The following is a 15,654-nucleotide window of genomic DNA, read 5'->3' as shown; positions in this document are numbered from 1 at the left end:
GCTGAACTCCTGGCCTCAAGTGATCCATCCGCCTCAGCCTCCCAAAGTGCTAGGATTACAGGCATGAGCCACAATGCCCAGCCAAGACTGAGATTTCTAGTTTGGGATTCTAATTTTAATAAGAAAGGAAAAACTGATCATAATTTATTTTAGGACTCAACACATTAAAAAATTTTTTTTTACTTTTTTTTTTTAAAGAGACAAGATGTTGCCCAGGCTGATCTTGAACTACTCGGCTCAACTAATCCACCCACCTTAGCCTCCCAAAGTGCTGAGATTCCAGGTGTGAGCCTGTAATCTCATCACTTTTAAAACAAATATTTTCACCACTCCACTTTTACCATGATATACTTCGACAATTATTTGAATATCCCCCAAATAATTGATAGCATAATTATTTAAGATTCCATCAGGGATGATCCTGCAACAATACTCAAGTGCGTGCCGAATTACGTCTTGCACATTGCATTTTTCCCTTTCCTTTTTCTCAATGAAGGTACTGCCTTTCCTTGAGTTTTTTTTTTTTTTTTTTTTTTTTTTTTTGAGACAGAGTCTCACTGTTGCCCAGGCTGGAGTACAATGGCACGACTTAGCTCACTGCAGCCTCCACCTCCTGGGTTCAAGCGATTCTTCTGCCTCGGCCTCAGCGTCCCAAGTAGCTGGGATTACAGGCATGTGCCACCACGCCCAGCTAATTTCTGGATTTTTAGTAGAGACGGGCTTCACCATGTTAGTCAGGCTGGTCTTGAACTCCTGACCTCAGATGATCCACCTCCCTCGCCCTCCCAAAGTGCTGGGATTACAGGCATGAGCCACTGCTCCCAGCTTCATCTTTGCTTCTTTACATTGAGAAGATGTATTCCAACTCTTAACTCTGTCTTTCCATCCCATTTCATATCATTTCTGAACACTCATGGCATTTTACCCACAGCTCTCATGGCCCCTGGAACTTTTTAACTGTCTGTCTGATCTATTTACGTTAAGAAGGTAAGATATAAGCTCCTTGGAGATAGTGACTATGTTTATTCAAATGTATATCCTCACTGGGCGCGGTGGCTCCCGCCTATAATCCCAGCACTTTGGGAGGCCGAGGCAGGCAGATCACGAGGTCAGGAGTTTGAGACCAGCCTGACCAACATAGTGAAACCCTGTCTCTACTAAAAATATAAAAAGTAGCTGGGCTTGGTGGTGCGTGCCTGTAGTCTCAGCTACTCAGAAGGCTGAGGCAGGAGAATCGCTTGAACCCAGGAGGCAAACGTTGTGGTGAGCCAAAACCATGCCACTGCACTCTAGCCGGGGCAACAGAGCGAGACTCTGTCTCAGAAAAAAAAAAAAAAATGTGTATCCTCAGAGTGTCTTTCAATAGTAGTCAGTAAACATTTAACAATTTAGGCAACAAGGTGACTGTCCAAGGTTATCAGTCAGGTATCAGCCTATTGAGAATTAATGACAAAAATACGGCTTTTTCACAAGATGGCGCCGAAAGCGAAGAAGGAAGCTCCCGCCCCTCCTAAAGCCAAAGCCAAAGCAAAGCCTTTAAAGGCCAAGAAGGCGGTGTTGAAATGTGTCCACAACCACAAAAAAAAGAAGATCCACACACCACCCACCTTCTGGTGGCCCAAGACACTGCGACTCTGGAGACAGCCCAAATATCCTCAGAAGAGCGCCCCCAGGAGAAACAAGCTTGACCACTATGCTATCATCAAGTTTCCGCTGACCACTGACTGAGTCGGCCATGAAGAAGATAGCAGACAACAACACACTTGCGTTCATTGTGGATGTTAAAGCCAAGAAGCAGCAGATTAAACAGGCTGTGAAGAAGCTCTATGACAATGATATGGCCAAGGTCAACACCCTGATTCGGCCTGATGGAGAGAAGAAGGCATATGTTCAACTGGCTCCTGATTACGATGCTTTGGATGTTGCCAGCAAAATTGGGATCATCTTAACTGAGTCCAGCTGCCTAATTCTAAATATATATATATATCTTTTCACCATAAAAAAATATATATAAGGACAAAACAGATTCTGCTGTGAGGGACTACATATACAAATAGGCAATTACCAGACCATATTTAAAAACAGAACTTTCACCCACACCTGTCCAGGAAACTAACCCGCTTACTTAGAATAAACAATCCAGGAAGCCAGTCTGCTGCAAGTTAGTCTTACATAGAAAGCCAGATTGCTATCTCTAGTGACAATCCAGGAAACCCAACAATAACTTCCCTAACAACTGGCCCCAAATGCCCAGCACTTGATTAATAACTGATAGCTTCCCTAATTTTTGCCCCACTTCCAACATAGGACCAACCAGGCTAAGCCAAATATGTACCCATAACCAATCACATCAGATGCCCGACTTCTAGTAAACCCTCAGACAGCTTCCCTTGTAAACAACCTCCGATCAGAACATACCTAAAGGATCCCTTTTTTCCACAATAAAGCTTTCCTCTCCTCTGTCAAAATGCAAACCTGACTCCCTTGCTATATAGCAAGCTCATTACAGGCTTTGTTTGTCTCATTTAGCTAGTCTTTACTGCTACAGTCATTTAATGGAAATTTATTGGAATCATCCTAAAGAAGAAATTATAATTCACGTAAGATGGGAATTGAATGAGTCAGGAATGGCCAAAGGAAAGCCTTGTCACAGACTGCAGGGCCTACAGGCAGGACCTGGCAATGGGCATCATCCGGCTAAAGACAAGTCGTGGCCTCGGCCTGGGGAACAGCTGCCCCGGCCTAGTTGCCCCTGGGGTCAGTTCAGGAGAGTGAGCAACCCAGCTAGGGTGACAAAGCCAACACCCGCAGCTGCATTACACAATGCTCCCTCCCTCCGCTCACTGCCCTCCATTAACCATTTAGTAGAAGTCACTCTGGAACATTCAGCTGGCACAAGTCCATCATTCTGACAACTCATCTCCTCAGCTCTAGTTGAATAATGTTAACATTGGAGGGTTTAGTTTCTCCTCTCTTTTCCACAAGCAATGTGCAATTTTGTGTAAACTTTAATCCCTGCAGTTTATCTAAGATTAGTTCAGTCTAGTTCAGTCTAGTTACCTTGAGATGAATTCACTGAAAAGACTACACAGTGAGGCATACCATAGCTAAAAGTAACTGGCTTTGGTCATAAAGTAATTTTTAACTTTGAATTAATTATAAAATGAATACCTACACTGCAGAAAATTCCAAAACTGCAAAGTAATTAAAGGAAAACTAAAACCACTAATAAGGGCACCATTCAGAGAAACCAGTGTTGCCAGTGACACATATCCTTCCAGACCTTTTGTTGTTGTTGAGTGCGTGTGGATGGGGAATGGGGGATTCATTTGAACAGGACAGGATTTTGGACTGAATAGCTTCGCTTGTTTCTCTAAATAATGACTTACTTAGCAAGCCAGTTCATGATCATAGTATTTTTTCAAGGCACTTCCTGAATTGTCCCAGAAGAGGGGGAGCATTCTTTGTGACTGATGAACCACCCGTCCTTCGCTGGTTCTGTCTGGCCATTCTGTCCTATACATGTTAATCCCACTACCTCCAGCAGCGTCCTCCAGATTTATCTAGCAGAGCATCACTGCTCATTCTTCAGTATTGCACTTCCGTGACCCCTTCCCTTGCCCTAGCAGCAGGCCTGAGTGTTCCCACATCTGTGCTGCCAGGAAGCTGCTGTGTTTCCGCTGGGGCAGCTGGCATATGGCAGCGTGATTCTAGTGCAACTGGGTTTGTGTACATCTGTAAACTGGACATTCCAGGTGAGTCAGGACAGAAGTTTTCCACTTTGTACACCCACGACCTTGCAAAGGATAAAATGAAGAGAGAGCAAAGTAGTGGATGGTGTGTGAACAGTAGAGCTGTGCTGCCTGGGTTTGAATTCTGCCTCCAGCGCTTACCAGCTATGACCTTGGGCAAGTCGTGCATCATCTGAATATCATGGTTTCTTCATTTTTAAAACAGAAGTATTAATGGTATTTTCCTCACAGGGTTGTAATATACATTAATACATGAAAGCACGTTAAAGAGTGTCCAGTACATGGTAAGCACTACGTAAATGTCTGAGATTACTGAGTTATGTGTAGTAAGTAACCCAAGTATTTCCAAACTGATCACAATCTTTACTCTGCAATGAGGACATTTAACACTCCTATAACTAGCTCTCACTACAGTTTTCTCTGTACATGGCAAACAAATACTTAATCCAGAATTCCTCCCTGACTACACTAGAACACAGGAATTCACATGAAACCAAGTTTGAGTAATGGTGCTTCACTATTAAATGGAAATGCTACTATCAGAGCTTACATGCACCAATTTGCTCTCCCCACCTGGAGAATATTCATTCACCATGACACGTGCACACCTCAGAGTCAAAATTCATCCTTTGCAGATGCATCCTCCTCCACTCTCCCAACACCCCCAGCTCACTATTCCAAGAAGCAAGCTTTGTTGGAGAACTGGTCCATTTCAGGGAATGGGGAGACTTCTGATTGTGCAATATTCTCTGCGTGTATCATCCCAAACTAGATGGAACAAGCTCAAAATGTCACAGAAGCTGCTAGGTTTAAAATTTATATGGCATGGGCATGGTGGCTCATGCCTGTAATCCCAGCACTTTGGGAGGACAGAGTGGGTGGATCACTTGAGGTCAGGAGTTCAAGATCAGCCTGGACAACATGGAGAAACCCCATCTCTACTAAAAATACAAAAAATTAGCCAGGCATGGTGGTGCACATCTGTAATCCCAGCTACTCAGGAGGCTGAGGCAAGAGAATGGCTTGAACCAGGGAGGCAGAGGTTGTAGTGAGTTGAGATCATGCCACTGCACTCCAGCCTGGGCAATAGAACAAGAATCCATTTCAAAAATAAAAATAAAAATAAAAAAATAAAGTTCATATTCAAGTTGCAAATTACTTTTCAGGAGCCACTTCCACAGTGAAGAATCAGAATCCCTTGATGTTCAAATTATTCAGCTGGAACCAAGAACTAAACTAAAAAAGGATACACAACTTTGCCATGTTTCCCAGGCTTTAATGCTCTGAAAAGAACATTTTATTTTAGAGTATATATATTATAAAAATAGCTAACTTAAACATTCCCTGACTTTGAAAGTCTCAGAAAGGGATTCACTTGTTCAAGTATTCACCTAAAATACCCTGCTTTAAAGATATACAACTCTTCACTCTTCACACATCAAATGAATTAGGATTCTGATTTTCTTTTCTTTTTTCTTTTTTCTTTTTTTTAGACAGGGTCTCACTCTGTTACTCAGGCTGAAGTGCAGTGGAGCCATCTTGGCTCACTGCAACCTCAACTGCCCAGCTCAAGTGTTTCTCCCACATTAGCCTCCAGAGTAGCTGGGATTACAGGCGCACACCACCACACCCGGCTAATTTTTGTATTTTTTTGTAGAGATGGGGTCTCACCATGTTGCCCAAACTGGTCTCAAACTGCTGGCCTCAAGCAATCCACCTGCCTAGACCTCCCAAAATGCTGAGATTATAGGCATGAGCCACCGTGCCCAGCCAGGATTCTGGTTTTCTAAAATGGAAATAGATAAGGCTTCCCTCCGGCCATCCCTAAATCTCAATTCGTTCAATTCAACAAAACATGCAGGTTTTCTTCAATGACCACGAGATTTGAAACCAACAAAGGCAGCAGCCCTCAGCATAGCCTGAGCAGCCAACCTGAAGCAGATAGGCTCCAGACCTCAAATGTCCACCTTCAAACAAAATAAAGCTTGCCATCTGAACACTATATCCTTTCTATCATAGCAACAAAATAAAACAGCTGCTCTCTCTTCATTTGACTCTAGAAGAAAAAGAGATAAGTATCTCCATGATTGAAAGTGAGATAACCAGATGAGTTTTTTTAAGAACTCTGCCTGTGCCCTTGACTTATGGATTGTACCCCCAACCCCATGGAAGTCAAATACCCACATAAAAATACCCGTGAAAAGCAATCTTGGACCATTAAAAATATTTTAAACCTAAAATCAAATTCTAAGAAAGTCTATGAGTAAACTGACCTTTCTTAACCAAATGTAAATCTTATTTGTGTGTTTTTTCTAGAAAAACCATTCGAGGTAGGGCGCAGTGACTCGTGCCTGTAATCCCAGCATTTTGGGAGGCCGAGGCGGACGGATTGCCTGAATTCAGGAGTTCGAGACCAGCCTGGCCAAAATGAAGAAACCCTGTCTCTACGAAAAATATAAAAATGAGCCTGGTGTGGTGGCGCGCCCCTGTAATCCCCGCTAGTCAAGAGGCTGAGGCAGGAGAATTGCTTGAACCAGGGAGGCGGAGGCTGCAGTGAGCCGAGATCAAGCCACAGCACTCCAGCCTGGGCGACAGAGACTCTGTCTCAAAAAAAACGAAAAAAAAAAAAAAAAACAAAGAAAAGAAAAACCATTCGGACTCGAAAAGTACTGCTGTCTTTCAGTTGGTAAATAATAAAATTTGGACGTGAGGTAAGAAAACAATTGGAAGCTACTGCGATCTAAAAAGCGTGGGGAAGGGGGGCCAGATGTCTGGTCACTTCCCCAGTTGCACGACCTTAGACAATTCCTAGATCCTTTGAGTCTATCCAGGTCTGCGCAGGTAATGACACCTCTCAACCCAAAGTATGAGAGCACCCTGACCGGTGAGAGGGTGCCTAGGAAGTGGGGAATCTGCTACAAAACGCAGGCGAAGCTCGAGGGGGCCCTAGGATAAAGACCAAGAACCGCACAACATCGACTCCCTCCTAACACAAAACTGTCTGCTCCGAGAACCAAATATCCCACCTTCCCGCGGCTCCGGAGGTACCCGCCACTGTTTTATTTTAATCCACACATTCCCAGTCCTGAGCAATCCTAACCCCAGAGCTGGATCTTCAGGGAACCACAATAGGCAAAAAGACCAGAAAAATCTAAGTCCAAGGGAGCCCTCCCGGCCACTTACAAACAGGGTCTTCCATTTTCAAGGGTCTTTTCAAACGGATGTTGGCAGGGACCGTCTTCTCGATCAATTCATCAACGCTCTAAAATTAAAACGAAAAGCAGAGGAAAGTGCCTCTGAGTTAAAAGAGTCACCTCTGTGTTTTGCGACTACAAAGGCTTGTGGGAACCTCATTTAAATCGCCTAATTAGGGTTCTTTTTAAAGAGAAAAGGAAAACTCTGAGCAAGCCAGAATGACTTGGAGGAAAGAAAATCGTTAAGTGGGGTGGAGATTCCGCCACTCGGGGTTGGATTTCAGTTGCAACCGGAGCTAACCGGTAAGCCCCCCCTTAACCATGGGGTCTTCCTCCTCTTGCAAACTTAAGGTCCATCCACAGGGCCACTTGGGCTGGGGGTAGTTTAAAAATGTACACTTTTGAGGCACGAAGACTGGGTGCAGGAGAAAGTAAGCAGTTAAGAAGTAAGAAAGCACGAGGACTAAAGGCACGAATTTGCTTCCACGCCACGGCCCGGAACCCAGGGTGCGGGGACCACGCGGAGTGCAGCAGAGCTCAAAGCAGGAGTCGGGAGGCCGCGCAGGCAGAACCCGGGCAGGGCGGAGGGGAGGCCGCGGAGGGCCGGGTGGAGGTCCTTACCGCCAGCCCCAAGGTCTGCAGCATCTCTCTCTGGTCTTTGTCCCCAGGGCCTATGTGCCTCCGAGCGAAGTCGTCGTGTCTGGGCAGGAGGCGCTCCAGGAGGCGCGAGGCCCCAGCCGCGGCGCTGTCCCCGCCGCCACTGCTGCTGTCCCGGCCCCGCGGCGCCCAGCACGACCCCGATCCCCCAGCTAGGCGGCGGCCGCTCCCGACCCCGCGGCCCAGGCGCAGCCCCCACGCCCTGGCACAGGACTGCATGGCCGCGGCACCGTCCCCTGTCCCGGCCCGCAAGGGTCAGCCGCGCTCTCGGCCCCTCTCCTGGCCTCGGTCCCCCGGGTGGCGGCTGCGTCCGGCCTGGAGCCCTTTTCGCTGGACAGCCGGCGGGACAGATGGATGGACGCTCGCGGGCAATGAATGGGCGCTGCGCTCAACCAAGACACTCGCGCAAAGTTGTGGCTCCACCCAAGGCACCTGCTCCGCACACTTTAAGCGGCGCCCTGGAGGCGGGAGGTGGGTTGGGGCCAGGAAGAGCTTGGCCAATGAAAGTAGACAGAGGGGAGGGGGCGGAACAGTTCCCGCCCCCGCCCCCTCTCCCTACCCTCTTCCCAGCCCTTCCGTAGAGTCTCGCTTCCCATGGACCGAAGGCTGCCGTCTCCAGTCCTGCCCACTCCGACGCTGGCTGGTGCCGGGGGCCGGGACGCTCCGTAAGCCCCCTGCCAGGGTGTGGAGCCGCATTGGGGCAGGATCAGGTGGGACAGCCCAAAGACTCCAGGCCAAGTTCCTGGGGGACTCGGCGGAGATGGAAGATGATTCTCGAAGCTCTCCATTTCCTTAATTTTGAGGTATCTTTCCCTGTCACATTTCATCTCAGGGAAATTAATATGGGCAGATGGCGGTTCTTTTATCTTTGCGGGAGCGCGATAAAGTTACTCAACCTCTCAGAGCTTCAGTTTTCTCATCTCAACAGAGCTGGATGGGATTTTAAAAAGAGATTATAAGTACATGGAAAGCACTTGAACAGTAGATTTGAACACCCTCTCTATATTTCTTTTCTTTCTTCTTCTTTCTTCCTTCTTCCTCCTTCTTCTTCTCTATCTCTCTCCCTCTTTCTCTCTCTTCCGCCCCCCCCATATGTAACGCTATGGCTCACGCCTGTAATCGCAACACTTTCGGAAACCGACGCGGTAGGATGGCTTGAGCCCAGGAATTCGAGACCAGCTTGGGCAACATTGTGAAACCCTGTCTCTACAAAAAATACAAAAATTGGTCGGGCGTGGTTGCGTGAGCCTGAAGTCCCAGCTACTCTGGAGGCTGAGGTGGGAGGATTGCTTGAAGTCCGGGAGTTTCAGGCTGCAGTGAGATGTGATCGCACCACTGCACTCCAACGTGGGCCACAGAAAGAGACTCAGGAAAAAAAAAAGTGTGTGTGTGTATATATAGTTTTTTTAAATATGTGTACTGTACATACATATACGTGTGTGTGTAGAACTACAAACGATATTTTGTTGTTTTTGAGACGGAATCTTGCTCTGTCTCCCAGGCTGGAGTGCGGTGGCGGGATCTTGGCTCACTGTAACCTCCACCTCCCGGGTTCAAGCGATTGTCCTGCCTCGGGCTCCTGAGTAGCTGGGAGTACAGGCACGTGCCACCACGCCCGGCCATTTTTTTTTTTTTTTTTTTTTTTTTTTTTTGTATTTTTAGTAGAGATGGGGTTTCACCGTGTTACGCAGGATGGTCTTGATCTCCTGACCTGGTGATCCACCATTACAGGCGTGAGCCACTGCACTCGGCAAAAGTACAAAGGATATTAAGATAAACATTTTTCACTGTCGTCTTGCTTTGAAAGTTAGCCATCTAGAACTGGATTTTTTGTAAATGTACCATCTCCAGCTGTCTCATGACAGTTTTAGCAAGAGAATGAACTTTTAAAATTCCAGTTGTTCTAATATGGGGAAGAGAGGACAGAAGTAATCAGAACATTACTTGTACTTAGACTAGGGGAAAATAGAACCTGTTCTCTTTCTTGCTTCTCTGCTAAGTTTCCTCCTCCAATCACCCTTAACAGATTCTGGGCTCTGTACCCAGGAGGCACAGACTATCCAGAGGCAGGAAAGTAGAGATGGAAAATGAAAGAGTGACTCTCAGACTTAAGACCATGGCACACCGGCTCGGCCAAGAGATCTTTATTGGAGGCAGCAGGATAGGCAGGGCAGGAGAGAGAGAGAGAGAGAGAGAGAGAGAGAGGTGGGGGGTTTGCTTCTTTTATGCCCAGGAGGGCTGCATGGATGTTTGTGATTGGTTGGGGTGGGGCTTAGAGCGAGGCAGGAAAAACACCTCTCTCTGATTGGTTTTTCCTTTGGCGGGCTTGCATTGAGGAAGAAGAACCTGGAACCAGTGCCATTAGGGTGCTCTAGTTACCTAACATTCCTCCCTTTTTTGTTTTTTAAGAAGTGGGGAGGTGGGCGTCGCTGTTCCTCTGGCTACTTCCTGCTGAACGGGGGCGTCGTGGGAAGGGATATTGGAGGACTGTAGGGGCAGAGCAATAGCAGGAGGCCAAGGAAGACGGCGCTGAAGGTGAACACTTCCCGGGGTGTGAAGTCTAAAGATGTCCCTTGTAAGTAGAGGTCATCTATGGACGCGAGCCATCCGTATGGCAGGGAAGGATCTGCTATGAGCCACATATCTTCTTGGAAGGCCTGGAGGAAATCTAAGAAATTACAGGTCCTGGAGGTGGAGGCCATGGGTAGGTGAGTCCTGGTCGTCTTCTTCGGTTGCTAGGAGTTGGTAGTGCCTGATGAGAAGCTGGTTAAAAGTCTGGTTAGATAAGGAGGAGATTCGTTGCTGCATGAACTTTATTAGGCAGGGGAGAAGGGTACAAAAGGCCGCTATTCCTAGGAGGGGTCCCAGAAATGGTAGGACCCAAGCTAAGAGAGGCATTTTTAGGGTGTCCCAAAGTGAGAAGCCTGTATTCGTTTCGAGGAGTTTTTGTCTTATGTCATTAAGATTTTTTATGTTAGTCTCGACAACCTGGGACTCATTAATAAAGTAACAACAGCTTTCTTGGAGGAAAATGCATGTGCCTCCTTTTTCAGCTGTCAGGAGGTCTAGGTCTCTGCGGTTTTGGAGGACTACTCCGGCTAAAGAGGTGATTTGTCGTTGCAGGGCGGCTAGTGACTGCACAGTTTGTTCAATAGTGGATTCTAGGTGTATCTTTAATTCATTAACCTGCGAGACTCCGTATCCGAGGGAGGTGGCCCCTAGAGCGGAGCCTAGAAGGGAGGTTGCGAGGGAGAGGCCAAGGATGGCAGGTATAAAGACAGCCCGTCTTCTTCTTGGGGCCTGATTCATGGGACGGTGGTTAAGGTTGAAGGCGGTGGTCCCTTCAGAAAGGGAGAGGAGGGTAAGTTGTGGCAGGAGTGTGACGGGGAAGCAGGTGGTATTGATGGAGGAATTGATTGTTTTGTAAAGAGTGTGGTTACACCAGAAGAAGTATCCATTGGGGGCGGAAGAGTTAGGGTAGGAGGTGGAGGTATTGCAGAAGGAAAAGGATTCAGGGGAGTCTGTGTAGCAGGTTAACAGCCTGCGACGTATTGAAGAGGGGAACACCGGATATTAAGGGGGTGCTGCGGGGTGGTGAATGATCAGAAGTGTTGGTAGCGTTTGGGAGGGCGACAGGAACAGCAATAAGCGGCGGTTTATTAAGGCTGGCACATAGGAAGCAGTTGGAGAGAGAGATATTAGAGGTGTTTAACAGTTGGATTCCTTCCTGTAGAAGTAAGAGCCAGGATTGCTGTACTGAGACGGAAACAGAGGAGGAGTCTAGCTGCTGAAGGAGGTCTTCGGCGGCTTGAGAGATGTCGCTGGAGACGCCGGGAAGTGTGAGGAAAGGAAGGGGGGCACTGGGGCATGATCAGGAACTTATGAGAGCATGTTAGGGGCGGGGTGGTCTTTGGCTGCATGGGGTGGCCCCCTACTTTGACTATAGGAGGGCCAGAGGTGGAGACAGCGCCTTAATACTCCTGCAGAACCGAGGAAGTAGGAGGGAAATGACGAGACGCCTACTCACCGCAAGAGGCACCCTGGGCTCCTGCGTGGTGATGGTGTGTGTCGGGAAGAGGTCCTAGGGCCCCGTCAGTCGTAGGCTGCCAACTTAATGAGATCGGCTTTAGGATGGGGTCTGGCCCATCTCCCCCAAGGGAGCTGGGGCAGTCAGTCGCCCAGTGGCCGGATTGTTGGCACTTGGGGCACGGTCTTTTGGGTGGCCTGGGATTAGGACACTCACGAGCCCAATGACCTTTGTTCCCACATTTAAAGCAGGGTCCAGGGGGTTGGCGGTGAGTGGTGGACACAGAGGCATGGCGTCTGATATTGTGGAGTTTATCAAAATTGGCTGCCTTTTGAGCTGCCTTCCGGAGACCTGTTATTAAACAGGTGGCAAAGTGGTCTTGGGCTGTGACACCGTCTTGGGAGTTATAATTGCAGCCAGGATTGTGGTCGGGGACTGCCTGCGCTCCGATGGGTAGGGCTGGGGTTGTTGGCGGCGGCGCGGTGGCAGAGGGGTGAGGTTGGGGATGGTGATATGGCGGCGGTTCGTCAGCAGGGTTAAAATCGGAAGTAGGAAGGGGAGGGGGTTGGGAAAGGCTTTTGGAGTGGAGGCCAGTCATGGCACTTGTTGTGGTTAGGGTTAACAGGGACAGAAAGAGGTGAGGCTTACCGTCTAATAGGAGAAGTTAGGAACATGGGGGATCTCTGCCCAATCTCCCATGCGCACAATCATTGTAAGGGCCCTGGGGAATTTCAGGGTCTAGGGTCCCATAAGGGGCCATTCATTTTGGTTGTCTAAGGGGTAGGTTGGCCAATCTTGCGTGCAGAATTTGATTAAGCGTTTAGGTTTGAGGTCAGCGGCAAGGCCTAGGGTAGCCAGATTGTCTAGAAGGCAGTTTAGGGGGGAGTCGGCCGGCAGGGATGCGGAGCCTCCCATGGACGGAGAGGCAGTGAGGGCTAAGAGGGCGTCCCCTAGTTAGCCGAACACTGTAATCAGGTTCAGGGCCTTCAGTTAGTCGTCACCAAGGCGAAGGGACTGAAGGGCCAACAGCATGGCCGAGGGACCGTGAGCCACTTGGTACCAAGATTTTTGTATGTAGCCAACAGTATGGCGCGGGGCGGAGGCTCGGGGCGGAGGCTCAGGCCGGAGGGGCGGGGAGGAGAGGGAGAAAACTCCGTTCCCTGCGGGTCGAGGAGGGGAAGCAGGAGTCTGTCACCACAGTATAGGACTAGGCGGCAGACTACGGAAGGGGACTTACCAAACAGGAGCCGGTGGTGGATGCGCTGTTCGGCGGACAGGAAATTGGGCGAAGGCCGGCCGGGGCATGGTCTGAGTCTGAGGGGGACTGGGGTCCCGCCGGAGGCGGGGAGTCCCAATCCGAGTCACGGCACCAGTGAAACAGTGACTCTCAGACTTAAGACCACGGCACACCGGCTCGGCCAAGAGATCTTTACTGGAGGCAGCAGGCTAGGCAGGGCAGGGCAGGAGAGAGAGAGAGAGAGACAGAGTGAGAGAGGGAGAGAGAGTGCGAGCGAGAGCGGGCAGGAGAGGGAGAGGGAGAGGGAGAGGGAGAGGGAGAGGGAGAGGGAGAGAGACAGAGAGAGATGGGGGGTTTGCTTCTTTTATGCCCAGGAGGGCTGCGTGGATGTTTGTGATTGGTTGGGGTGGGGCTTAGAGCGAGGCGGGAAAAACACCTCTCTCTGATTGGTTTTTCCTTTGGCGGGCTTGCATTGAGGAAGAAGAACCTGGAACCAGCGCCATCAGGATGCTCTAGTTACCTAACAGAAAAGAGGGCAGGAAAATACACCACAAAGAACAGTAGGTAAAATGTCTGTGTGGCAGGCGGAGGCGGGTGGTGAGCTAGGAGGGCTGGGCTGAATGTCTCCGAAAAGTTTTTCGGCCATTTGGAATTGAAATTACAACCTTCATAAAAGTTGGGAGATCTCCTCAGTGCCAGATGGTGGGGGTTGTGGGGAAAGATTGGAGGGAGGAGGTAATCTGCATTTATTCCTATTCCTGTCTGTGTTCTTTCTATGTATCAGGGGGACTGGACGCCAGGGAACAATAATTCCAAGATCCCTTTGGCTCCGCGGTGATGGATGTTATTTGCCTTCTGCCAAAAAAAAATATGCATATATACACACATATATGTATATGAGAATTGGGGCCGGGTGCGGTGGCTCACTCCTCTAATCCCAGCACTTTGGGAGGCCGAGCCGGGCGGGTCACTTGAGGACAGGAGTTCAAGACCAGCTTGGCCAAGATGGCAAAACCCAATCTCTACTACAAATACGAAAAAAAATTTAGCCAGGTTTGGTGGGCGTGCTTGTAGTCCTAGCTACTCAGGAAGCTAAGGCATGAGAATCGCTTGAACCTGGGAGGCAGAGGTTGCAGTGAGCCGAAAGCTCACCACTGCACTCCAGCCTGGGTGATAGGGCAAGACTATGCCTCAAAAAAAAAAAAGAGAGAGAGAGAATTGGGAGATGGAACAAAGGTAAAAACTATTTTCTTATTTTCTGACTGCAGCAGACAGATGCATGGACTGCTGCAGACATCATGTGCTTGCTTACCAGCACCCCACCTTGACATAGCTGGGAAGGTGTGTCCACCAATGGGAATGTCTTGCAGTTCCCCAGCAGGAATTTCTGTGTACTAGACTAGAGCTTTAGTGGTTGACCTGAAGATAGCATTGGTATTCCCTGGTTTTTGCTCTTCCAGTTCTTCCAGTGGTTTTGTACGCACCTATTCCTGACATTTAATTCTCCTGTGCTTGAAATGCATTGAGTGTTTTTTGTTTATTTGTGTGTGTGATGTTGTGAAATACGTATCTGGTATTCATCCCATTTCCTGGCCTACAACTCCTAAAGTCTTGGGAATCTCCAGACGCCTGCCTTTTTGTATGCTAATGTGACTGACAGCTTCAGAATAGGGCTGGTCACTGGAAAGAGAAAGACATAATTAGGGAGTTGGGACTTTCAGCCCCACCCTCAACTTCTCGGTAGGGCAGAGGGTCAATGATCAATGCTTAATCAATCATGCCTTCCTAATAAAGCCTCTATAAAAACCCAAGAGCCAGGCGTGGTGGCTCACGCCTGTAATCCCAGCACTTTGGGAGGCCAAGGCAGGCGGGTCACTTGATGTCAGGAGTTTGAGACCAGCCTGGCGAACAGGGTGAAATTCCATGTCTACTAAAAATACAAAAATTGGCGGGGCGCGATGGCTCACGTCTGTAATTCTAGCACTTTGGGAGGCTGAGGCCGCCGGATCACAAGGTCAGGAGATCAAGACCATCCTGGCTAACACGGTGAAACCCTGTCTCTACTAAAAATACAAAAAATTCGCCGGGCGTGGTGGCGGGCACCTGAAGTCCCAGCTACTCAAGAGGCTGAGTCAGGAGAATCACTTGAACCTGGGAGGTGGAGGTTGCAGTGAGCCAAGATGGTGCCACTGCACTCCAGCCTGGGCAACAGAGCGAGACTCTGTCTCAAACAAAAACAACACACACACAAAAACGCAAGAGGACAGGATTCAGAGAGCTTCTGGATACCTGAATACACACAAAGTGGCACATGCGAAGAGGCCATGGAAGGTCCTCACCCCTTCTTCCATAACTACCTCGCCCTGCGCATCTCTTCATCTGTGTTATTTGTAATATCCTTTATAAAAAATCAGTAGACATAAGTGTTTCCCTGAGTTCTGTGAGCTGCTCTATCAAATTAATCAAACCCAAAGAAGGGATCATGGAAACCCCAGCTTGAAGCTGATCCATCAGAAGATCTGGAGGCCTAGAATTGCAACTGGTGTCTTGGGGACTGAGCCCTCAACCCTTGGGATCTGGCGGTATCCCTAGATAGAGTGTCAGAATTGAAGTGGAGTGTGCCCAGCTGGTGTCTGCCTCAGAACCGACTGCTTGTTGGTGGGGAGAAATCCCCATATATTTTGGGATCATGGAAGTCATCTTCTTCTTCTTTTTTTTTCCCATTGAGACAGAGCCTTGGTCTGTTGCCCAGGCTGGAGTGCAGTGGTGCAATCTGGGCTCACTATG

At 48.6% G+C, this 15,654-nt stretch overlaps 2 protein-coding genes and 1 pseudogene across 3 annotated transcripts in view; 1 reads left to right on the top strand and 2 right to left on the bottom strand.

Moving 5' to 3' along the window:
• GLDC (glycine decarboxylase) overlaps positions 1-8,051 on the bottom strand; it is a 112,310-nt gene extending 104,259 nt beyond the window's left edge. The window contains exons 1-2 of one of the 2 annotated variants that reach the window (XM_055294285.2): positions 7,568-8,051; positions 6,936-7,014 (exon numbers count right to left, since the gene is read on the bottom strand). In XM_055294285.2, the coding sequence (XP_055150260.1) occupies positions 6,936-7,014; positions 7,568-7,822 (334 nt within the window). In that variant the 5' untranslated portion in view covers positions 7,823-8,051. The remainder of the gene's footprint in view (positions 1-6,935; positions 7,015-7,567) is intronic. The other variant, XM_063609191.1, reaches the window with a different exon arrangement.
• Positions 1,418-2,014, top strand: LOC129490501 (large ribosomal subunit protein uL23-like; annotated as a pseudogene).
• Positions 8,052-9,777: 1,726 nt separating the features above from the next.
• Positions 9,778-13,056, bottom strand: LOC129490404 (uncharacterized). The gene is made up of 2 exons (XM_055294286.2): positions 11,631-13,056; positions 9,778-10,378 (listed from the first exon to the last, which is right to left on the bottom strand). Exons 1-2 carry the CDS (start codon positions 12,226-12,228, stop codon positions 10,371-10,373), a joined length of 606 nt encoding a protein of 201 aa, XP_055150261.1. The 5' UTR covers positions 12,229-13,056; the 3' UTR covers positions 9,778-10,370.
• Between the last annotated feature and the right edge of the window lie 2,598 nt (positions 13,057-15,654).

The sequence above is a fragment of the Symphalangus syndactylus genome, chromosome 9 (genome assembly GCF_028878055.3).
Source record: "Symphalangus syndactylus isolate Jambi chromosome 9, NHGRI_mSymSyn1-v2.1_pri, whole genome shotgun sequence".
Taxonomy (NCBI): domain Eukaryota; kingdom Metazoa; phylum Chordata; class Mammalia; order Primates; family Hylobatidae; genus Symphalangus; species Symphalangus syndactylus.
Note: the sequence above shows the minus strand (reverse complement) of the source record. Positions and strands in the feature narration are given on the sequence as shown.

Coding starts and splice junctions, on each gene's coding strand:
- LOC129490404 (XM_055294286.2), bottom strand. CDS start 12,228: ATGACTGGCCTCCACTCCAAAAGCCTTTCCCAACCCCCTCCCCTTCCT.